The following is a 23,966-nucleotide window of genomic DNA, read 5'->3' as shown; positions in this document are numbered from 1 at the left end:
AGCTCCATTAAGGAAGAGTGGTCGTCCAAGAGTCCCATCATGTGCAAGGTGACCGGTCTTATCTGCGCCACAGCTACCCGTGCAAACGCCTCGGACGCCCCGAAGCCGCCTCAGCTCTTGAATCAAGTTTTCATGCTGATTAATTGATTTTTTTCGACCCCTTTTTAAATGTTTAATTAACCTAGACCCAGATTAAGACGCCACTAATACGAAACCCTCCGATCTTTTATCACGGCCAGTTGAGCTGGAAATAATTTTATGAGTCTTGGGAAATGACATTTTCCCAAATGGACGTCTTATGGCTGACTTCAAACCGTCGGTGGCAGCGGAACAGAAGTCTGGCCAGCACAAACACGACCCCACAGAAATGCATTAGTTTGCTATCTTGCTGCTCTGAGCATTTATGTGTGAAGTTGCACATTAGCACTGGAGCGAGTCGATTCCACGTCTGGCTTGCAATTTGACGTCGACAAAATGCTAATGTAGCTTTTAAAGTGTGTTTTTGGGGGCGCTCAGCTGAGTGTTGATGTGATGCTAGCTTACAGAACGCTATGCATGATGTTTGCTGTGTCAGCGGACACCACACGGCTGATTTTCACATTCAAACATCAATATTTATGGTGCAGATTTGTCAAAATCCGGCATGTTTAGTTGTCCTGATAGTTGCTGAACACATTTCTCTCCACGTCTTTGATTTAATCTCAAGGCTGAACGTTTAGCTCTCGGCAAAGTTTTCTGTCGCACAAAAAGAGCCGCTGAATTATAAATGACTGTATCTGGATGTTTGTGTGAGCTCAAATCATCCGCGCTGGGCCTGTTAATGGATGCACTTTGGGTTGGATGGAGACATTTTTAAACGCCTACACTCGACCAGTTGAGACCGATGGAGAACGAATGGTGCGCCTCCGTTGTTCTCCGTGACTGTGTGTCGAGGTGCATCTCAGATAGAAAAATCTGATTGAATCAGCACGAAGTGTTGGCAGAAGTATTGAACCGACAGTGAGTGTCAGGTATGACTGACACTGGATCAGCACTGGTTCACCCTTTATCTGAAATTTGATTGAATTTTAGTTAATTTTTACATTGGAAGCAATATTACACAACCTTTTCATCATATTTTCTTTATGTATACAACATTTTTACATGTTTTTGTTCTTTACATGTAAATAAAGTTCAAGAAACTTTTAGCCTTTAAGATGTTACAATACTTAAATAAACCCAGGCAACGGTTCGAGGATTCAGGGTTCAACGTTCGAGGAAATCCACTGTTCAAAAGTTTTTTTTAATGCGTGATATTTCCAAAGTCCTCAGTGTTGGCCAAAATAATCACAGTTATGATTTGGAGCGGTCCTACCTTCATCCTTCCATCAACCACATTCAAAAAATACCCAGAAACACGGCCTGAGAAACACCGTCGCTCAGACAGACGGAGCTTTCACCTCACTGCGCTTCCTGCAAGGAAGAAAATGATTATTTGCCAATTTTGAGGAGAAAATCATCCTGTAATTTGACTGCAGCTTCCTGCTCAACTTCTTTACTCTGAAAGTTTACCGGCCGTTTCGCAACCGGTGTGATTGTGTTGTGCCTTCAGACAGAAACTGTCTCAGTGTTTGTGTAACAGAAACTCACATTTCTCGTCTAATTAGTGAAACACAATCAAGCATGTGAACACATGATGAGATTCGTCTTCCTCCTGTCCTCAGATGTGTCCTCCTGCCTCTCCTGAGCGTTAAGCCTCCTCAGCAGTCTGTCTTCCTGCTGGTGGACTCCATCGATGAAGGCTGTCAGCTGGGCGAGGGGGAGCAGAGGTCCTCCCCCGGCTCCCCCAGGACCATCGCCGAGCTCCTGGCCAGTCACCACGAGTTCCTGCCCCCCTGGCTGCTTCTCATCTGCTCCGCCCGGCGACAGAACAAGGCCATCACTAAACTGTTCACAGGTAAGGCGTCCGGCTCTTCTCTTGGCACCGTGACTGCTGGTCAGGTCCCTTCTGTAAATGAAGAGGTTCTATCCAAGATGATTTGAGGTTTAATAATTGTGATACCTTCGTCATGACTGAGCGGAGCTGATGTAAAAAGACAGTTTGATAGATGAGACAATATTTGCACCTGTCAGTGCTTGTTTCCGCTCAGTGGCAGCTACCTTTCCGTGCAAATGTGATATATTTCACCTGAAAATGGGGTTACAAACAGACACTGCGGCGGTTACTTTTCTGTCATGGCTGTTCAAATAGTACAGATACGAAAGGCTTTCTGACATCGTGCCATGCCCAAACAGATTAGGGTCACCGCTGCAGACCTCTGGAAGAGTTGCAGTGCTTCCTTAGTGTCCAGTGACACTGTGCCATACCAGCTGCTATTATCTCCCTGTCAGTCCAGCAGCCTCCTCTGTGGTGATGAGCTGGCATAGCTTTAATCAAAAGCCTGCCTGTGTGGGAGGAAGTCTCCTCCGCAGACTCGCACTGCTGTGTGTACCCTCTCTACCTTCCCAAAACCGCTCGACGTGGGAGCTTCTCGAGCCCTCAGCTCGCCTCTTAAACCATTACGTAATATCCCAGCAGTCTCAGCGGTCGCTCCTGTGCTGCTCCACTCAGGAGATGCTTCAAGTCAGGTTGAAGGCTGAACAAGCTACACGTTGCTTTTTCCTCCTTTCGCTGCATAAATGATGTATGCAGTGTCCCAAATAATTAGAATGTTACATTAAAATTCTGGACGGCAATTTGTCATTTTCACATTTTCAGTTTTATTTCATGTATGAAATCAGGCAGTGTGGCGATGTGGCGCAGAGACAGAAGGCTCGTCCTGGTCTTCTAGGTGACGATGCTCATGTAGGAATGATGCAAAGTTTAGAAGCTGCGTCGCTGTGCAGAGCAGATATTCAACACAAACAAAAGTTTGACCAGCGTTTAGCTTCGAGTGGGCGATGAATTCAGTCGCTGGCAAATGTTCAGAAGAATGCAACGATGTTCTGCAGGTAAGCTAGGAGTGAGATGGTCAGGAGCGTAGGCATGTTTCAGACCCGCTGCCTTTCTACAAGAGCTGGTTTCAAGGAAAATACCAATGATGTACCTGCAGCAGACGGCAGAGTACCTGTGCACTACTGTATTTCCTGCAATATCATATCAGAATCAGCAACTATTTTGATAATCAGTTGATCATTTTTGAAGCCACAGGTCAAACATTTCTGTGGTTTCAGCCTCTCCAGTGTTTGGATTTGCTGTTTTCTGTCATTGTAAGATGCAAATCTGTTGGACAAAACAAGGAAGTTGAAGGCGCCATCTTGGATTCTTTGATATTCTAATCAGCATTTTAACCATTTCAGAATCGAAATCAAAAGAATCTGTGTGCACATACAAGATAGACAGAGATAGACAGGTAGATACTTTATTCATTTCCAAGGGAAATTCACAAGGGATTTGACTCCAGTTTAAACATTGCACTTAATGTACTTGCATAAGAGAAATTTATTGAGTCAACTATCAATTCAGGAAATAGTCACAGTGTTAATCAATAATCATCAGATGCAGCCCTGAAATGAACAAAGAGAAATGCAAAACAATATACGACGTTGAAGACTTAAACCTTATTTGAACTGTTGCGTCTTAGATGATGACATCACGATGCTTTGCTGTGATCTGTGATCTTCATGTTAAACTTTGTCTTGAAACCAGATTTTCATGATCAAAATATAAGAAATTAAGATGAAATACAACAGAATGGCACAAATTCTTCCTAAAACATGGTTTGAGTTAATCTAATTTTGTGTTTTTGTATTGTTTCCTGTGTTAGACAGTCAGATGCTTAACGTCATATTTCTAGTCTTAGTGGAGTGAATGCAGCTGTAAGGAAGGCGGCACCGGGCCGTATGTTCAAACTGCTTTGGTCCAGTCATGAGAAAAAGAGCCACATGGATCTCAGAGGTCATAACGAAGGCTTTCCAGACTCAACTCCTCTTCAGAATGGGTGTCATTTGTGTATTGATTGGGTGTAATTTCACGATGCAGTTCAGTGTCACCATCACCGCAGCACCTGTCTCTCATCACAGACTGATTGTCATGTGTTGTTTCCATCTTAACTCAACAATGTAGTTTGAAAGTAGGTTGTAAATGATTGGGTGCAGTGTTGGGGATTAAGTGAAATCTTAAGTGTAGGCGTCAGACTGGTGTAAGTGTAGTTTAGATGAGTGGAGATCTGATCGGTGTTGTGGCAGTGGGGGGGGGGGGTTTGGAGTCGGGTTTTAGGACACCAGAACTCACTTTGAGTCTTTTGTGGGCGTCATGCATCTAATTCAACAAACCAACTGTGATGCAAGCTGCCCACTTCATAATCACAAAGACATGCCCACCCACGCTTTCCTCGAACATCAAAGCGTCTACGTAGGTGCCCGTGGTGGATCAGATCCTGGATCGGTATCTCTGTGTAGTGGAAAGCGTCCTCGCAGCATTTTCCAAAACTTTGAGCCCACAGACAACACAGACGGAGAAGAAGAAGAAGTTTTAGATTTGATTTCCTTTCAGCAGCAATTTGCATTAAATCGTATTTACTGGTTTATCCTGTGTGTGTGTGTGTGTGTGTGTGTGTGTGTGTGTGTGTGTGTGTGCGCGCGCGTGTGTGTGTGCACACTGTCTGCTGTGGCTGTCTCATAGCTGAACCATAGATTCAAATCATCTGATGTTATTTGCAGTTGCTCATAAAGTTGACAGCGGAGTCACCGGGGGAATATACAGCCGCACGCCGCTGATGTAAATGCTAATGGGAAGTTTTTATCTGGGACTTGCTTCAGATTGTCTCGGGCACTTCTCTGATTGCCCGTTTGCCTTTTTCTCCTCTCACGTTGGAAGCTGATGAGCTTTCTGTTCTTTTTGTTTTTGATATGGTTTGAAGGGAATTTCATCTTGGAACAATCTGATAAACAGCAGTTATCTTCTTTCTTTTCTTTGTTTTTTTTTTTTTTTTTTTGGACTGGCTCTCATCTCTTTCCCTTTTTACTGCCTCTTGATGATGGCCAAGCTTTTATTCCAACTGCCCAGCAGTCGTTTTTAAAAAAGGCCTTTTGAACAGAGCCAAACTCACACATCAGATGTGATGCCCCCGTCTGAGAGGAGTGAAGGACATATGTGATTTGTTTTTCCGTTTTCTTTTTAAGAAGTGCCCGTGTGGCTGTGTTTATGTGAACACGCTGCTCTAGATTTAGTGCTTTCATTACTGCGACGTTTCATTGGAGCCTTTTGAGTTTGTGCATCGAGATGCTCCCGCAGACCTTCAGCAGGCCTCGGCCTTCCTCCTTTGCTTTTAGCGCCGTCTTTGTTTTGTCTAGATTCAGTCTTCCGCTTTCACCTCAACACTGGAAATTCTTCTGCTAGACCGACTTTTTTTTTTTCCTCACACATACACAGACACAAACACGCACCCACCTACCTCGTCCTCCATTAGCTTGTGATTCTTATTATGAACACAGCCGTGTGGATGCTTCTTATTCATGCAGCACTGGACCTAAAATAGACCAAAGGACTTCAGAGTATCAAATTGAGGCCAAGTGTCCCCTAAAAATACCCTCCATATTGTTTACTAGTCAGAGATGGCAGTGACCTGCCAAAAGACTCCACTTTCATGCTCTGTGCAAAGCCAACTCCTATTTTATACGAGCGGCCCATTTCGTCTGGGGTGGAGGTTGTGTGGGTTTCCCAGTATACTCTGGTCTGCGGTGATGGGAACTCTGTGGTGATGTGAATATAGTGGCGATAAAGTTTGAGGAATGACCTTTTACCAGAGGGTCATTCTGCAGAGAAGTTATAGGACCTGAAATCTGCACCGATGCTTTTAAGATTCCTGAAAGAATTCAGGAAAAGGGAGAGAAACCGAAGAGTTTCACCGTCTTTGATTTGTGTTTAACTCACCAGAGTCTGACGCATATTCTCTGCATCAGCTGGGTGTTTCTTTCTTTTTTTGACTGAAAGAGATGACTTTGTCCCCAGGAGCTAGACTCTGAATTCCTCTTTCCTTGCTCAACTGTTATTCCTTGTGTCTGTCTCGGAGAGGAATGTGCTTTGGGAAGTTTTCAACACCTCTGAGACCGAGCAGGAAGAAGGAGGCATTCTGACTTCTGCAGCAGAATGACTCGCTCGCATCCGCTCGGCTAAAGCCTCGCAAACAAAGACCGTTCTGTTTGTGCGTGGAGGAGTAAGAGTTTTGCAGAGTATCCCTCTGGCTGACTCACATCATGTGATCTCTCAGTTTTGATTAAGCCTCAGTCTTCGTGTATCATCTTTGAAATGGATTAAGAGAAAGTCAGGCTTGAGGTGTTTAATAAGGCTCGTGTTAAAAAGCAAAGTCGGTGCAGCTTCTATGTCCTGAGCGCCTGCAGACCTATGGGGAGAAGCTTGCCTCTGCCGTGCACCCCCCGCCCCCCCCCCCACCACCTTGTGCTGTGCTACTGTAAGGCCATGATAGGGGTAGCGGAGTGGAAACACTTAGGCAGCGATTTTGGTTGGGAGTCAGGCAGAATCTGTGCCAATTTAACAAGGCCTCCGGCAGAAGGGAGAGCGAGGGAAAGGGAAAGAGAGGGCGGGGTGGAGGTGGGAGACAGGGGGTTGGGCTTTTAAATAGAAACAGCCTCTCAGACGTTTCTTTTTTTCTACAGCTCATACCTCAGACTCTCATCATTTCACTTACTCGTACAAAACCGATAAAGGTGATGATTTCTCAAAATGCACAAAACTTTTCTGCTGACTCAGAAATGCTTCTCCTAACTTCTTAAATGCCAAATAAGCCCAATTCAACATATGATAAAGCAGAAATTGTGTTTATTTGTGTTTTTTTAAGGCTGTCCTTTCGTTTTTTGCAAAAAAAAAAAAGATTCACTTTGCTTATGGGCTCATTAAAATAATTACAGACTAATTCTAATCCCGGTCCCCTCACAGCGTTTGATCCAGCCTAGTGTGTGATCTTTTTATCGTGTGGAGGCATCACTGAACTGTAATGACTACCATCTGCCCAATATTGTTTATGGTGCACGCTTGTCAAAGTCACTGTTTCTCATGCAGTAAGTATGTGACGGCCTCTCCTGGAGGCAGCAGGCGGTACTGCAGCCGCTGTGAGTCCCAGCAGATACTCATGTGTTCGATAAGAGGGGGGTGGGAGCTTGTCGAAGCACAGGGAATAGACTCCAGCACGTAACCGCCCAACTCTCATATTAACGTTAGCAAAAGTATACCTGTTCAGGAAGTTATTTATCTTTTGATATTTCAGCTCTTTTAACTGATGTTTGATCGCACATATTCAGCAGTATATCTACCCAAAAACAGGAGAAACAAGACTTGATGTGTTCCTTTATCTCTTATAAAATCAATTTTCTCAAAATGCAGCCTTTGTAGAGGTAAAATTCACGTGGAAGAAGATCTGAGCTGTTGCCACTGAAGTCTCTCCTCCCATGTTGTGACTAATGCATGAATACAGGAGGAGGCAGATGACAATGATACAGCCCAGTTTAAAGGAAACACAAAGCAAAACCTCGTGCAAGCTGTACTTAGGATTTTGAGGAAAAAGCCAACATGAGCGAGGGATGAGGAAAGATGGAGAAGGCATGGATTTGTCAACTGCAGTGCCAGTAGTTATAATAATATAGTATCAGTGTGCTACTGGAGCCATGAAAGATAATAGCTTCCCTTAAACAACCACATTCCTGCTGTGCAGTGTTACAGCAACTTCAATTAGATTGATTTCCACTATCATAAAATACATTATTATTTTCATTCTGGTCCCAATTTTACTATTAGTTCTTCCAGTTGGTCGCAGGGGGCACTTGGCAGGCGTTGTGGGTTGTGCCAGCTAGAAACTTGGAATAAAGCCACACATATACACACACACACATACAAAACCACACGTAAAAGCCCCTGTTTGTTATGAATCACAGCTGTAATTAAGACGGTTATATTCCAGGCTCAGTCTGAGGAATGCTGCAGGAGCATGTGGCCACTTTCAGAAGACACTCATCCTGTGAGGCATTTTGATGGGGCCTTTACTCATTTCCTTCCTAAAATGACACATTTCTTCATGTTCTGAGTTTTTTTTTTTTTTTTTTTGGCAGCAGCTCTTCTTCCATAGCCGTCAGTGTAAAGATAAGCCGTTACAAATTCCACAGCGACTTTCAGGATATTATATGACCCTGGGGTGGGTCTGTGTTTTTGTTTCCTGTATTTGCGTGTCTTTGGAGAGAGGGTAGCCCACCCTGGCAAGGACCCGAACCACATCTTCCACCTCCACTCTGCCCCGCCGTGAATGGAGCTTTCTTTAGCCAACCCGCCGAGAGACAGAAGTGATTTACCACCAATGATCAGAAACCAAAAGAGCAGCCCTGTTCAAAGTATGCGCCCTCCTCCACCTCTCTGAGCGGCCCTTTGTCCAGAGGCCCGAGCGTGAATCCGACACGGCAGTTCCTCCGCAAAAAAAAAAAAAGGTCAACGAAACTCTTAACGTCTCCCCTTTTTTGTATACTTTCTATTTGGTCAAATGCGAGACCTCAGAGGAGGGACCGCGAGATCTCCTGGCCGACTGACAACACAAACACAGTCGTAAAGCAGCGAGGATGGTTTATTTCTTCTGGGCTGTGGAATGCTCCCCGAAGAGAGACAAAGATGGCTCTGCTCGCTGACTCCCCAGTAAATGACATTTTGTGGCATCATTTAGGTCGTTGGATGTGTGTTTGTGCGAAGGCAACAGATGAATTTGAAACTTAACTATGAAATAAAATTCTAAAGTTTTATGAGAGATTAGATGCCAAGAACAATTTTCGGGGCTGGAAGGGGAAAGTGCTCCAAGGCGCTCTTTGAGCTCAAAATTAAGAAGTCTTTATTTAATACTTAAAAGAACTTTAAAACAAGTCCAACACGCTTTGGCCTCAGACTAAATTGCAAAGCACTAAACCAAAGAGTGCATTCGACAAATGCCTCATGCTACCAAAACATAATAAAAGCCCTCTCTGTCCTCTCCTCTTAGAGCTTTCAGTATTGATCGTCTCTGTGCCTGGATGCCTGGGTTACAAGAGCAAGGACGACATATTTAATTAGCCCCCCACCCCCCACCCCCTCCCCTTCTTGGAATTGGCTTACACAGACAAGCTGATTTATGTCCATATTCATGTATGAGTTGTCGTCTGTGAGGCTGCATGTTGAGCCTCACTTTGGATGAGCTGAAGACCATAATCCTCGCTGAATACTGTAATTTACCACCATGCAGTCTGACAGCCGGGCAAATTACAGGTCTACCGTGTCTGTATCTGTAACACCTTGGGTGCTGCACTGCAGTAACATGATTCTGAACATGGCGGACGAACCGACTGGCCTCTTTCTTCCCGAGGTGATGCCCTTTGGTATGCGGCGTGCCCCTGCCAAATTTTTATAGACTTGAGATTTTTTATTTTTTCAAGGCTCTCGTACAGAGCACGACTTGTCAGTTTTTGCCTTAATTGAAGGGCTTTTAAATTAAGTCTTAATTTGTCCTTAGTTAGAATAAATGCAGTGGAATTCCTGGCGTGTTTTCGGCTGGTTTAGCTGCAGGGCTCAAGGCCTCTAAAGTAAAGACGGGGGATTTTTATACCACACTGCCTCTTGACCTGCATGCCAAGGATGACTTTGCAAGTACCTGATTCCACAGCAAGCTGCCACAGCTTTCCTCGTGCTGGAACTGTTGTCTGGACATTTCCCTGTGAGATCTTTCTAAAATGCTTCCAGACCTTCCTGGCACTGCATGCTGATAGCAGATAATGGCTTGTTTGACTCGATGGCCAATAAAACACGATTGACGTGCTCGACTGAGCCGTTTCTTGCGCAGGTGAATGGAAACATGTGCTGGTAGGGCTAAATGAGGTCGCCGGGAGGTCAGCCGGTGTAATGATGAACAAAAACACGGGCAGCGATTGAGGAAATTTGATCCTGTGTGGGGCAGCGAACTCCCAGCAGCACAAGAGCTGAGATCGACAAGTGGGAATGTTTTGTTTTATGGTACGAGGATCATGGAACCTTTTAGATATATAACCTTTTCAACTTCAGGGAAGAAATGAAAAGTACCACGTGGTATGAAAAGAGGAATTACTGACTGTAGAAGCTCTTTTTTTTCCCCCTGATTACAGAAAGTGTTAGTGGACGGTTTGAATCACGCTGCTTCTGTTTGATCCCGGTCCTGTTTGATCTGTGGATTTCTGGCTCAACACGCAGTTATTTCAGTTTTCTTTTTGGAATTTCTTCACTTGGATGAAGTTTCCAGTCATCTGTGCAGCTGCAAGAAGCTCTATGATACAGCATAAAGTGACAACTCTCTTTAGAGTAGGTATCCATTATGGGATGCACTGAGTGAAGGCACACACGTGACCAGGTGCAGCCTTACGACTCTGTCTTTTGTCAGCATCTTAATGAGATCCTGTCATTCAAAGCCATGTGTACGGTAACTTTTCTTCTTTGGCTGTCAGAGAAGAAACTTTTCCTGGTGCGTTCTGCTCAGATGCTCATATGACTGATATATTATTCTGTGTGCAGGTGGTTTGATTGATACCTCTAAAGCTGAGCCGTGCTTTAAAGCCTCATTCAGACATGCACCTCTCACGTTAATCTGGCGGCAATTTAACATGTCGGCCTCACGTCTGAATAACACCCTGCTCGCATTAACGTCCCAACAACAGTCCTACAAGGTCAGACTGGTAACATTTCTGCATCAGTTTCAAGTTTGACATGAATGCTGTTGGATTAGCGCTGCAGCAGCACGAGGTGAAACATGCAGGGAGAGAGAGATTGTTTAATACATTCGTCATCTTAATCATCGTCTCTTATGCACAAAATCAGTTTAATAAAGGAGGCAATTTTAAAGCACTGAGGAGATCAATCCTCTCACATCAGGTCAGTCTGTAAAAACGATTTCTCCCCGTGCAGTTAAAGCAACCCTCTTACAATAATGATCTAACCAACAGTCTCTTCATGTATTTCCAATGTTCATTCATGGCAACTGCATGAATGAACAACGGTCCCAATTTATCAGCCTGTCAGTCAGCGCTTGTGTGCTTTCAGATAGAATAAAGCGGGCAGCAGACCTCGCCATCAGTACATTATATGATTAAAATGATGTGAAAACGTTTCAGTGGTTTCACTGTTTGAAGCGTGGGCGAGCATCCCTCGCAGTCACAGTGGTCATTAATTAAGGCCCCAGCGGCAAAGTAAGTTTTAAAGTCCATCAGTGATGCGGCCGGTGAGAGCTATCATAACTTTTTAATCTCACAGCTGTTTTCTCTCTCTCTCCCGTCACGTCTGAACACAGTGTTGAAAAATCACCAGCATGTGATTGACCAAATGCCGCCACTTTAATGGATAGATGGAGGCGGCGGTGCTAAGTATTCCATGTGTGAAAAGGGCTTCAGTGTGTTCAATGTGTTCCTGTTTGCTCCACCCCCCCGCCTCGGCAGCAACGTTCAGTCGCACACAACAGGTTTGACTGGAAACCCTCTCACATCCCGTTTGAAAGAGAGGCGTGTTTGGACAGGAGCGTTTTCATGTGCTCTGCCTGTAGCGTAACAAGAATTAATTGTTTAAGTGTAATCATTTCAGCGTCTCACCTGGTGGTCGTGTAGCATGGCAGGAAACATACAGTTCACCTAAAATGAAGCTGCTAATCTGAAATGTTGTTCTCCTGCAACAGTTATCTCTGCACAGTTGAATTAGCGCCCCATTAGAGTCGAAGCTTCTCAGTGCCTGCCTTTGTCTTTTCTCGCTTGTGAATAAGCCACATTTATCCAAGATAAAGTAGAAAGTGTTATCTCCAGTCGTCTGTTAGAGTAGAAATTAGAGAGTGTATGCAGTCAAATGAGGAACGCTCCAGGATTTTTCAGAGATTAAATAGCAGCACTCTTTTCAAAGGACTGTTGTTTGCAGACCGTTGGAGCTGACTCTCATCCACATACTTGTGTTTAGGAGGTTGGCGCTCTCGTGTTTTTTGGAGCCGGGAACGCTGCAGCTGTCGAACAGACGTTTGTCGAGCGCGGGTTTACTGGAGAGCCTGAGGAGAGGGCAGCGAGGCTTGGGTTTCTGTTTTCTTTATGGATCAGATGACCTAAGATGGTGTCTCGCAAAAGAACGTGCCGAATCGGAGACGCTGCCGTTCTGAAATCCTGGTTGATGAGCGCGGACCTCTTATTTCTCGACACGCATGCACACACGCGGCCTCGTTTGTCATCTGAAAAATTAATCTAGAAGGCAAACAGTCCCTCTTTTGTACGCCGGGCTCTGTCTCCGGTGGCTGGTATCCAGTTCTGTAACGAGCAGCAGCTGGCTCAGAGGCCTGTACTCGGGAGCTGCATCCCTCACCCTGATGAATGTGTCATTTGTTGCTTGTTTAGCACTCGCTTTTGTTCAGACTCTGAACCATCCTCTCACTCACACACACACACACACACACACACACACACACACACATATAAAAAGCCTGAACACACACAATACCCAGCTAGAGTTTGTGTAGCCCACTTATTAACGGTGCAAAACCTAGGCCTTCATGACTGTTAGTTTTTGGAAAGAAAAGCGGTTCTTGGAAGGCATTTGAACATTTGTAGCCAATGAAAGTTCTTGCATTCTTGTGTAGTACTTAATAGTAGTTCCTGTTACACCACAGTCATCAAATACAGGTTGGACCACTTTCCCCCTGTGGTTGTTTTTAGTGCTTTATCTGCAGGTTTAGGGCAGTAATAATGCCATGACTTCACAGTTGACATCCAAGCCTCGTGAAGTGATGTCTGCTGATGACTAAAGTGGAAATTGTAGCTCATCCCCTCCGACTGAAAGAGGAGGTCTTTTTCTGGTGGACTCTTACTGGAGCTGTTTTGTTTCTTGTATATAGAAAAAGATTTTTTCTTGTAAACTTTTTTTTTTTAAATCCAGGCAAGTGCTTTATTTCATGGTGACTGCAGTCAAATTTCTGTCTCCTCCTCCCTCCTCCAGCCTTCCTAGTCATTGTATCTTCATAATTGGTGTGTCAGCGACCGTGGAATGTAGGAGAAACTGTTTATCATAAACTACAGCGCAGAAGCATTTTTCTTTTGTTCCCCTGAGAAAATATTCATGATAGAGTAACATCTCCAGAACTGGGCTGTAATGCACACTCACTGTTTTTCTTAGTCCCCGTGTGAACAGAACAATCTACATCAAGACAAAATATTAAATGTCACGCTTTGCTGAAGCCACTAGCTGCTTGAAAAATAGTTTTTCTTATTGGTCCTCTACAGTCTTCTTTTTTTTCTTTCTTTTTGGTCCTTGTTTTTCCCCTTCAGTGGCCTCTCCCCCCCTTTCAGCTAGTGGGTTTCCTGTCCCAACTGGAGCAAACCCAAAATGTCCAAAGAAGGATTGGGTCCAGTAGAAAAGTAGGAGGACCAGTCTGTGACGCTGGAGTCACACAGGCAGGAGATCACACCGGCCTCTGTCTGTCAACATGAATTGTAAATAAAACCGTGATACTATGCTTGTCGATTGAGGCACTTGTGATTCTGCATTAGCGTGAAAAGCAGAGCTCAAAAATATCAATAAAACGGGAAGGAAGCATGTACACCAGCTAGTTTGGCCTTCAAGCTAAACAAAAGACCATTAAGAACCTGACATGAAACAAAAGGCTGGAGAAAATAATGGGAGTAGGAGTGAGAAATCCTCTGATTGCCTGAAATTTGATCATTAATGCTTGAAGTTTGAGCCAGAGGAGCCGTGAGTACACTGAGAACAGGACTGCACATTAGGATCATTAGGTACCTTCAAGTGTTTCTGTGTCTTTTGATATGAACTTGAAAGAATGCATGATTGCATTGCAGTTCTTCCCGTGGTGCTGTCGCAATGAGAAATCAGAGGTTTTTGGAGCACAGGTTTTGAATTTACACAGAATCTTTGATGGTTTTTAGTTGTCAAAGGTCGAAATGCGTCAGTGCTTTTACTTACCTATAGCTGCTATGCATGCTGACTGTGTATCTGTCTCTTATGTCAGTGACTTCTCCAGGGCTGGAGTGGGAGCTGGTGCAGGCGCAGAAAAGAGGGTGAAGGGAGGGTGGAAAATGCACACAGTCACTGAAAACAATGACAGGCTGAAAGTGGGTTAGGGTCACTGAGTTTTTACTTGGCAGTTATATGGTATAATGCTGGGGAGTGATACTTTTCAGCTGTAATAATTTAAACCAATTGCACAGCTGCCTCCTTGCTGCACATTAAATTACATCTGTAGACGTGAATATTCAGAACAAGCATGTGGAGTTTTTACATTTATATTTATGTGTTTCCTTCCAGTTTAGATTGTGAGGCTGAACCTGTCTGTTCATATATAATCGCTATTACAGTAAAGTCACAAATCCCAAAAACTTACCCTTTAATTGCCTGGGGTTAGAAACTCTCATAAAATATTTTATGGTGGGTGATTTGTGCCTGTAACAAAGTCCAACCTAAAAGTGTGATTTATTAGAATTAAAATCAGTGCTTCATTTGTACTTTCTGCCATCTATCAAAGAATGTAATTAAACTCTGTCAGTATCTGAGGTGTGAATGCCTTAATTTCATCACTTTATCACAGCTTCAAACATAAGTAAGGCCTCAAGGACAAAGTAGAAGAAGATCATTGTGAGACACAGTTGGTGGAGGCGTGCTTATCTTAAACAAACTCAGAAGCAGATGATAAAGAAAACCCATCGCGCCTTCTGTTTGCCAGGATCTGTTGTCCAAACTGTCAGTACCTGCTTGGGAACTCTCCTTAAACTCATCAGGTTTGTTATCTGGCTTCCAGGTGTGGTGAGCACTGGCCCTGTGTGGAGTAAGATTTCACAGCCTATTCTACCCACACAATAGCATCAGATGAACAGAGCGCTGCCTCAGGCTTGGTGACAGAGTCTGATTCACATTATGTACAGGGAAAACTTGTGTTATATAATCAAAGCAATCACAGCAAACTGTTAAAGATGAAAGTGCTGGTGCAAAATTTTGTTGTTGATTCTTTTCAGACCAGTTTCCTGTCAGTACATAAAAGGTTCAGTCAATAATGAGATGCCTAAAATTAAAGCTTTAATTACCTTACTTTAAAAAGGTCACTGTTAATGAGTCCATGCGCAGTCTGGCATGTAAGTGCACCTTTTTAGGGAGAAGAATGCAACTGCTTTCCTCAGAGTTGGAGGCCTGTTAGTCATTGTAAAATACTGTATGTCAATAACACTGAGAGCGCCTCGGGTGACAGTGTTTTCCTGTCCCAGTAACCTCTGGAGCCATGGGAAGTGTAAATACAAGTATGCAGAAATGCTCTCCTCGCCCTCGGGCTGGTGGCCACACAGACCATGAACAGATTGTTTTAACGTGGAGGAAAGTTCACTTAATACCCATTAGCCGAGGCCATTATGGAGCCATTTTTCCACATCTTGAAGAGGAATTCCCATTAAAGATCATTCATTAAGACCCACTGTGATAATTTCTTTTTTCAGAAGGATTTCTAAAGGTCTGTGCTGGGAGCATGTAGCACGATAATAAGTGAGGCACTGGAGAAATGTTTTACAGACCACTGATGTGCTACAGGCATTGAAATGATGTCTCCCTTGCACTCCTCCATTTTGATTCTTGTTCATCCTCAGCCTCAGCCACAGATCTGCTCCTGCTGATTAGGCGCTAATAACCTCTGCAGTCAATAGATGGGTTGAATGACCAAGCAACCCAACTTTAGTGTTGAAAGGAATTGTATTTTTTTCTCAGGGTATTAGGGGTTTTCAGACATAGTTATCACTCTCTGTGTTATTTCTTTAAGGCTTTCTGCTAAGACCGCTGCTTTTACTTTTTGTAGTTTTTCTTTTGATGAGTGTTTACACAGTTGGATGTTGCAGCACACGGATAAGCAACAGCACAAGTTTATATTAATATAATGTATTAATTATTTCAGTATTTACCGAAATTTTGCTGTTTTTATCCTCTTGCATGCACACTATAAATTATTATAGCTGAAATTGCCTCTTTGCAGCAGACACAATATAGTGCACCTTTGACATGATTTTATTTTGCTTAGTTCTTTATAGGCTGAACTGATTGTGAACTCCTGCTGATCATATCTGCCTCTAGCAGCCAGAGGGGTTATGCTCTCAATTCCTCTGAAAGGTTTTTCTTTAACAACGTGGCTTTACTGTTAATTATCCTTTGTCTTGGGTTAAGCCAACCTTTAATTTTCTAACTATCCAAAGGTACAAGATCAGTGGGTAGATACTGGGTAGGATCTCAAGGTCAGACTCAAGATAATGACTCCAAGGCACACTGTGGGGAGAGTAATGTTACCCTTCATGAACAACTACTTACATCTTTTCATATTCTTCATATACTAGCCAACTTAATTTTGATGTTCCTTTTTTGGTGACTTCTCTAATATCCATATCTTTTCTTTCAGGATTCCGCAAAATCAGCCTTGATGATCTGCGCAAGGCCTACATCGTAAAGGATGTGCAACAGTACATCCTCCACAGGTTGGACCAGGAGGAGGCCCTGAGGCAGCACCTGACCAAGGAGACAGCCGAGATGCTCAACCAACTCCACATCAAAAGCAGTGGCTGTTTCCTCTACCTGGAGCGTGTGCTGGATGGTGTGGTGGAGAACTTTATCATGCTTCGTGAGATCCGTGACATCCCTGGCACTCTCAATGGCCTCTACCTGTGGCTCTGCCAGAGACTATTTGTCAGAAAACAGTTTGCCAAAGTCCAGCCCATCCTTAATGTAATCCTGGCCACTTGCAGGCCACTCACGGTAAAGGAACTGTACCATGCAGTCTGGACCAAAAACATGACACTGACTATGGAAGAGTTTCAGAAAAAGATGGACATTCTCTCCAAGTTGTTGGTTGATGGTCTTGGGAGCACTAAAATCCTTTTTCACTACAGTTTTGCAGAGTGGCTACTGGATGTTAAGCATTGCACCCAGAAGTACTTATGCAATGCAGCAGAGGGACATAGGATGTTGGCAATGAGTTATACTTGCCGGGCAAAGCAGCTCAAACCACTTGAAGTGCAGGAATTTGCACTGCACCTGGTCAATTCCAATCTGCAGATTGAGCCATTTAATCTGGCTCTTTGGATGGTTTGGAACGGAACTCCTGCGAAAGACTCTCTGACCACCTCTATACCAAGAGAACAGGAAGTCTTGCAACTTTTGGTCAAAGCTGGAGCTCATGTAAACAATGAGGACGACCATGCGTCATGTATTGTACAACAGGCCCTTGAAAGAGAGGACTCGATACGGACATTACTTGACAACGGGGCATCTGTGAACCAGTATGACTCCAGTGGGAGAACTCTGCTGGCCAACGCCGCATACAGTGGGAACCTTGATGTGGTCAACTTACTAATATCCAGAGGGGCAAACATGGAGCTGGAAGACAACCATGGACAAACGGCACTTACTCTTGCTGCGAGGCAGGGCCATACCAAAGTGGTCAACTGCCTAATTGGTTGTGAGGCCAACATAAACCACACAGATCATGATGGATGGACGGCCCTACGCTCAGCAGCTTGGGGTGGACATTCAGAGGTTGTATCAGCCCTGCTTTATGCTGGTGCCAAAGTGGACTGTGCTGATGCGGATGGTAGAACTGCTTTGAGAGCTGCTGCTTGGGGAGGCCATGAAGACATAGTATTGAACCTTCTTCAGCATGGGGCTGAGGTCAACAAGGCAGACAATGAAGGAAGAACAGCTCTCATTGCTGCAGCATACATGGGACACAGAGAGATTGTTGAGCACCTCTTGGACCATGGGGCTGAAGTTAATCATGAAGATGTGGATGGGAGGACTGCCCTCTCAGTCGCTGCTCTCTGTGTTCCTGCAAGTAAAGGCCACGCTTCTGTTGTGAGCCTTCTGATTGACCGGGGAGCAGAGGTTGACCACTGTGATAAAGACTGCATGACTCCCCTCCTTGTGGCTGGCTATGAAGGACATGTCGATGTAGTTGATCTTCTTTTGGAAGGAGGGGCTGATGTGGATCACACAGACAACAATGGTCGCACTCCTCTTCTTGCTGCTGCATCAATGGGCCATGCCTCTGTTGTCAACACATTGCTTTTCTGGGGTGCTGCTGTGGATAGCATTGACAGTGAGGGAAGGACTGTGCTGAGCATTGCATCTGCTCAGGGTAATGTGGAGGTGGTCAGAACTCTGCTGGACAGAGGTCTGGACGAGAATCACAGGGATGATGCAGGCTGGACCCCGCTGCACATGGCTTCATTTGAGGGCCACCGGCAAGTGTGCGATGCCCTTATTGAGCAAGGTGCTCGTTGTACAGAGGTTGATAATGATGGTAGAATACCGCTGATATTAGCTGCACAAGAGGGGCACTATGACTGTGTGCACATTCTTCTGGAAAACAAGTCATGCATTGACGAGAGAGGATATGATGGGAGAAATGCTCTCAGGGTGGCTGCACTAGAAGGCCACAGGGACATTGTTGAACTGCTGCTGAGCCACGGTGCTGACATAGATTACAAAGACGCAGATGGACGCCCGACACTCTACATATTGGCACTTGAAAATCAGCTGGCTATGGCAGAGTATTTCCTTGAAAACGGAGCAAATGTGGAAGCTTGTGACGCTGAGGGTAGAACGGCCCTCCACGTGTCCTGCTGGCAAGGACATGTTGAAATGGTGAGGCTGCTGATTAACTATCACGCTGATGTGAATGCCTGTGACAATGAGAAGCGATCTGCCCTCCAGTCTGCTGCATGGCAAGGACACACAAAAGTTGTGCAGTTTTTGATAGAGAATGGCACACATGTGGATCATACATGCAACCAGGGAGCAACAGCACTAGGCATAGCTGCACAAGAGGGTCACATTGATGTTGTGCAAATACTCCTTGAAAATGGTGCTGACCCCAATCACGCCGATCAGTTTGGACGCACAGCAATGAGAGTGGCAGCAAAGGGTGGCCATTCAATGATCATAAAACTTCTGGAAAAGTATGGGGCCACAACTCTAAATGGCTGCAATCCATCCCCAGTGCACACCATGGAGGAAAAAACCCCATTGGCGGTGACTGGTAAAATGCAGTCCCTTACCATCAAATCGAGCAGCTCTGGCAGCACTGGGGCAGGAGATATGCAGTCGTCTGGACGTGGTCTACCCAATGGACCTGTCCATGCTTTCAGTTCACCATCAGAATCTCCTGATTCCACAGTAGATAGACAGAAATCCTCCCTATCAAATAATTCCCTCAAGAGTTCAAAAAACTCCTCCTTGAGAACCACATCGTCCACAGCCACAGCACAGACTGTGCCGATTGACAGTTTTCATGGACTGACATTCACTGAACAAATCCAGCAGCACTCACTGCCTCGCAGCCGGAGCAGACAGTCTATTGTGTCCCCTTCCTCTACGACTAAGTCCATTGGTCAGCAGCCATCATCTCCATCCAGTGACTTTGACTGGTCTCAGTTAAAACCCAGTCTTAAGTCAACAAAGGGAAGTAAGACCGGAAATGGGACATCCAATGGCAAAGGAGCACTGGGAGACAAGAAAAAAGCCAAGAACAGCGGATCAACCCAAGGCCAGGTTCTGGAGTACGAGATGACTCAGTTCGACAAGAGGATTGCTCTCAACAAATCAGTAGCGAACATTGCGGTGAAGGATCCCCATTGCAAGATCATGATCGGTGGTTCAATTCGGCAGGAAAGGGGGCAAAGCCAAGATCAGTTCTTTATCCAGCAGCAGAGCTGTTCTGAGAAGAGACGGAATGGCATCATGACCAACCCCAACTATCATCTACAGGGTAATCAGGTTTTCCTGAGTAGGGTATCAGTTCCTCGGACTGTACAGAACAGAGGCCACCAGGATGTTCTAGAGAACTATCCCATAGGGGAAACCGAGCTAAGCCTTAAACAAGCCCTGAAACTGCAGATTGAAGGATCAGACCCTGGGTTTAACTACAAAAAGGAGACTCCATTATAGCTGGTAAGAGATGTTTCAGAATAATCCTCCAGTATGTGCTCTTGTTGAAATACATCAAGCATTTGTCTCAAAGTTGAAATTAAGGTCAGGGTGACAGCACGTAGGCAAGACTTTGGCTTGTCTGTTCATTTACAGTGGCTAATATAGAGGCCAATAACTGACTTTTAGTTGATACTGGATTGCACTCAACACAACCACCATTAGTTGGATTTAATCAGACTTGCATGAAGAATGCCTCAATCTGGATAAGCCGACTTGTTCCTCCCAAACAAAACATTAACCCAAGTCATTCCTATACTGTTTCAGATGTCTTGAATGCCACTCATCATGCTGACATTGGAGGGAATGTGCCAAAGCAACTGTTTTCATCTCCATAAAAAAAAATACTAGAATTATTTCATCAGTGGGAGACCTCAAAATAATACCTAGGGATGATTGTTGATTGCTGCCTAAGGCTTATGTGAACTGATACATCGATGTGCCTACATCTGTTACAGCCTTCTTCATGTATTCATGCAAACTATCATTTTAATTTAATGTAATGCTATTTAATAAACAGTGTATGCACTTTTAAAAGAGTAAAATGACAGACATGCTTTTGTTCTATTCACTTTGTATCCCATCCATGTTTTATCAAAGTAACTGTTTGAGAGAAACATACCAATGCTTTTTTATTATTTTATATTGTGTTTGTTCAGTCTCCTTTTTCACACTGACAGCAATGTACCACTGAGTACATTGTCACAAACCACAGGACATAACAGTAAGTGATGCCATGGTATGAATTTAAGCGCATTGATAGTCTGCCTTTCTAGAGACCCCAAATAATCTGTGTTAACCTTGATCAGTGTGCTAAACCTCTGTTGTGTGTAACATGTTAATAGCTATGGCAATTTACTTCACGAGTATATACAAGCATATTTATTTTTGGAAAAAAGCCACTTTTGCTGCATTTTGTGTTGCATTACGCTCTACCATGGTGCTGTGTTCAGAAGTTGCCTGCAGTTATTTTGGACTCCCAGTTTTGTTGGCTTTGTGCGTGCGTTTGTGTATTATTACAAATATCTGAGAAAGAGGGAGGTTCACTGAAAATGTAAAAAAAAAAAAAAAAAAGTTCATTTTGTCCCTATGGGATTTTTCAGTTGCTTGTGTGTTGTTATTTTGTGTGTGCATAAAAATATTTAAATAACCCATTGTGTACCGTCAGCAAAAGTTTGGTGCTAAATGCAGCGATTTCAAGTGAAAGCGGCGATTTAGAAAATTGCATTTGTCTGAAGAGTTACATGTTTAACCTACTGCAATGCAAGAAACAAAATTCAAGCTTTGTTTCCTTCTTGTCATGTGGTTACTTTCCAGTAATTCCTGCTGGATTTTTCAGGGGCATGACACAAAACGGCTCAAAGGGGTTCAGCCATTAAGACAACTCATAGCTGTGAATGATATTGTTTGAAATGCCGAGTTGTAAAGCCAAAGTTGAAACAACGTAACTCTGTCCCACCCTCTCCCTGTGAGACGCCGAGTATCGGTTCAACAGGACTTAACCCCGCGGGAGATGGAGGGGAGGAGGTGCTCGACTGTGACGCTGAGGGAACTGAAACATCTGTTTCTCATGAACTGTGTGGAGCTGCGTTAGCGTTTACAGACTGTGTCATATTTTTGCAGGCTTTTCATATTGTCAACAGTGAGCTATTTTTTGCCAAGAACTGGGATTGGGGGGAGTAGAAACCTATCGCATGCACAAACACTTATAAGCCCTAGTGAAAGCTCTCAGCTCTTCAGTACTACAGTAGCTCAAACGTATACCATGAAGGGTCAATAGAAGGATTCAAGGCAGGATCAGGTCTAGAAACAGTGTTGGAAACATACTGTATAGTCTTATTAAGCAGTTATCTTGTTTGTCTTGACTGTGTTTTGTCTGTCATCTTTGATTTGACTGTCAGTGATTGGATTGTAAATAGCTTACCATGTACATTCAACTTTCATTTAAAAAGAATTCCTGTATTATATGAAGTGGAATTTTCTGATGTATATTAAAGTGCTTAATAAACATATTTGCTTTACTGCTGAAAAACAAATCTTTTGCACATTTCTTCACACACAAACGGGGCTGCACATCAACAAAATACACAGAACTGAGGAATGCGATAAATGAATGTTATGACAGTGTAAGGCCTTCTCATTACGGAGGCAGGAGGACATTTAAATTGATGTCTGGTATCTGAAGCTGTGCTGAGGGCAATTTTTCACGTCTTTGTCTTTTAGTCAAGGAGCCAAATATTTCTAAATTCAAGGCCGAATGATTGATATGTCTGGGGCAGAAAAGGTTGTGTTAGCACTGATGCTCCATCGACTTTTTTTTGGCATTTTTTGAAGCTAGCTGATAAAATAACCAGAAAAAAAGCAAGATAGGTGTTTGAGAGGGGAACTGCAGCAACCAGAAACGGTCAAAACTACAGTGAATTCCTTTTTTCCTCGCAGATATCCGTTCCTGTCTCTGTTAACTCTTTTTTCCTTTCAATCCCGAGGCATTTTTTATCCACTGAAGTGTTTTCCCCCCTGCATTGAGGCTGCGAAACCACAGGCTATGCTGTTAATACCTACCCCAGTGTTGGTCATTTAATGGTGGAGGGCCAAACCAGGACACTGCAGGCATCACAACACATGGATCAAGCTGAAGTGGAACAGACAAGTGTGCCAAGTACTATCGCCGCCCCCTTCCAGTTCACTCAGTTCATCTCAGACAAACAGGAGCTGCGAGAGAGATCAGATACAGAGATAGCTCAATGGTTTGAAGATTTGCTTGATTTTAATACACATTTTGTGAATTACATACTTTACATATTAGACACTGTAGCTGTGTCCCTTGGTTGTCATTATGAAGCATATATTATGACATTTAAACATAAAATACATGCCCAGCATCTAACTTCAGCTGTGTCTCAAATGCATGTAATTGAATTAGCAGCATTTTAGCTTTTGGCCCAAAGACTGAGGATATGACAAAGTTGTTACACTGACTAATTAAGCTTAATTACCATCACCCAACACTTCATGAAAAAATGTGTCAGAGCATCTAAAGTGTTATTAAGATTTTTGGTCCTTCAGCAGAGCCTTTTCGGTATGTTTTGAAAGGGTGGGTGTTAATGAGTAAGCCATCTGGTACTGATGTCATGTGGTATGTACTGTCCAAGCTTGGAGGATCTCCTGAACCATCTGCCAATGGCCACATCTGGTTCTTCTCCACCCATGCCCTTGTTTTGGATACAGTGCTGACAAGCTCCCACGCAACATACACAACATGGCGACAGTTGCGGCCGACTTGTTCCAGACGCAATTTTAAACCCAATGGCCTTCATCTATGTGCCATCAAGAGCCATATGTGTGCAGGTTTTCATTCCAGAAAAACACTTCTGCAAAAAGATTTTCCTTATTAGCACATTCTTGAAGTGAAATCAGCTGCTCTGTTGTACTGCAGACCTGCATGTATGTGGCTCTAAACTGGCTCAAGGTAATTATCGAATCAAAGAATGCTGCTGATTCTCGTGTCCTTGTGTGAAACATTTTTTTCCCAGCTTCCCTTTGGAAGAAGGAACTTCGTAAGAATGCAAACATTGATATCTTTGCAGTTTGGCAGGGCCTGCCGTCTTGTTTCCAATTCTGTGTGTGATCACATATGTTGTGTTTCAGTATAGCTCATCATCACAGAGTACAGATGTTATCACAAGACAGTGATACATCAGCTTTTTTCGACAAGGCTCCAGCGTGAGACCTGGAGAAGAAGTTGTAAAATTGGCCCATAACTAACAAAAAAAAGATGCATTTTCAAATGTACCTTAAGTCATATGATTATATGAAAGAGCTCACAGCACAACATGTCTGAAGAAGAACATATGTGATCTTGTGGAGAGATTACTGCTGCTCATTTTCCTTTTTTTTTTTCATCATATCCCTAATTATGCACAGTAACTGCAGCGGAAACACCACCACACACTCAATTTCACGTAGTGCAGTA

At 43.8% G+C, this 23,966-nt stretch overlaps 1 protein-coding gene across 2 annotated transcripts in view; it reads left to right on the top strand.

Annotated features, from left to right (window-relative positions):
* The window catches only part of ankrd50 (ankyrin repeat domain 50), a 34,296-nt gene extending 12,276 nt beyond the window's left edge, over positions 1–22,020 (top strand). Inside the window, exons 3-5 of one of the 2 annotated variants that reach the window (XM_076738552.1) lie at positions 1,704–1,936; positions 16,413–19,957; positions 20,261–22,020. In XM_076738552.1, coding sequence (XP_076594667.1) covers positions 1,704–1,936; positions 16,413–19,954 — 3,775 coding nt within the window. In that variant the 3' untranslated portion in view covers positions 19,955–19,957; positions 20,261–22,020. Of the gene's footprint in view, positions 1–1,703; positions 1,937–16,412 lie in introns of both variants that reach the window. The other variant, XM_076738549.1, reaches the window with a different exon arrangement.
* The last annotated feature ends 1,946 nt before the right edge of the window (positions 22,021–23,966 follow it).

Source organism: Chaetodon auriga, chromosome 9 (genome assembly GCF_051107435.1).
Source record: "Chaetodon auriga isolate fChaAug3 chromosome 9, fChaAug3.hap1, whole genome shotgun sequence".
NCBI classification, from domain to species: Eukaryota; Metazoa; Chordata; class Actinopteri; order Chaetodontiformes; family Chaetodontidae; genus Chaetodon; species Chaetodon auriga.
Note: the sequence above shows the minus strand (reverse complement) of the source record. Positions and strands in the feature narration are given on the sequence as shown.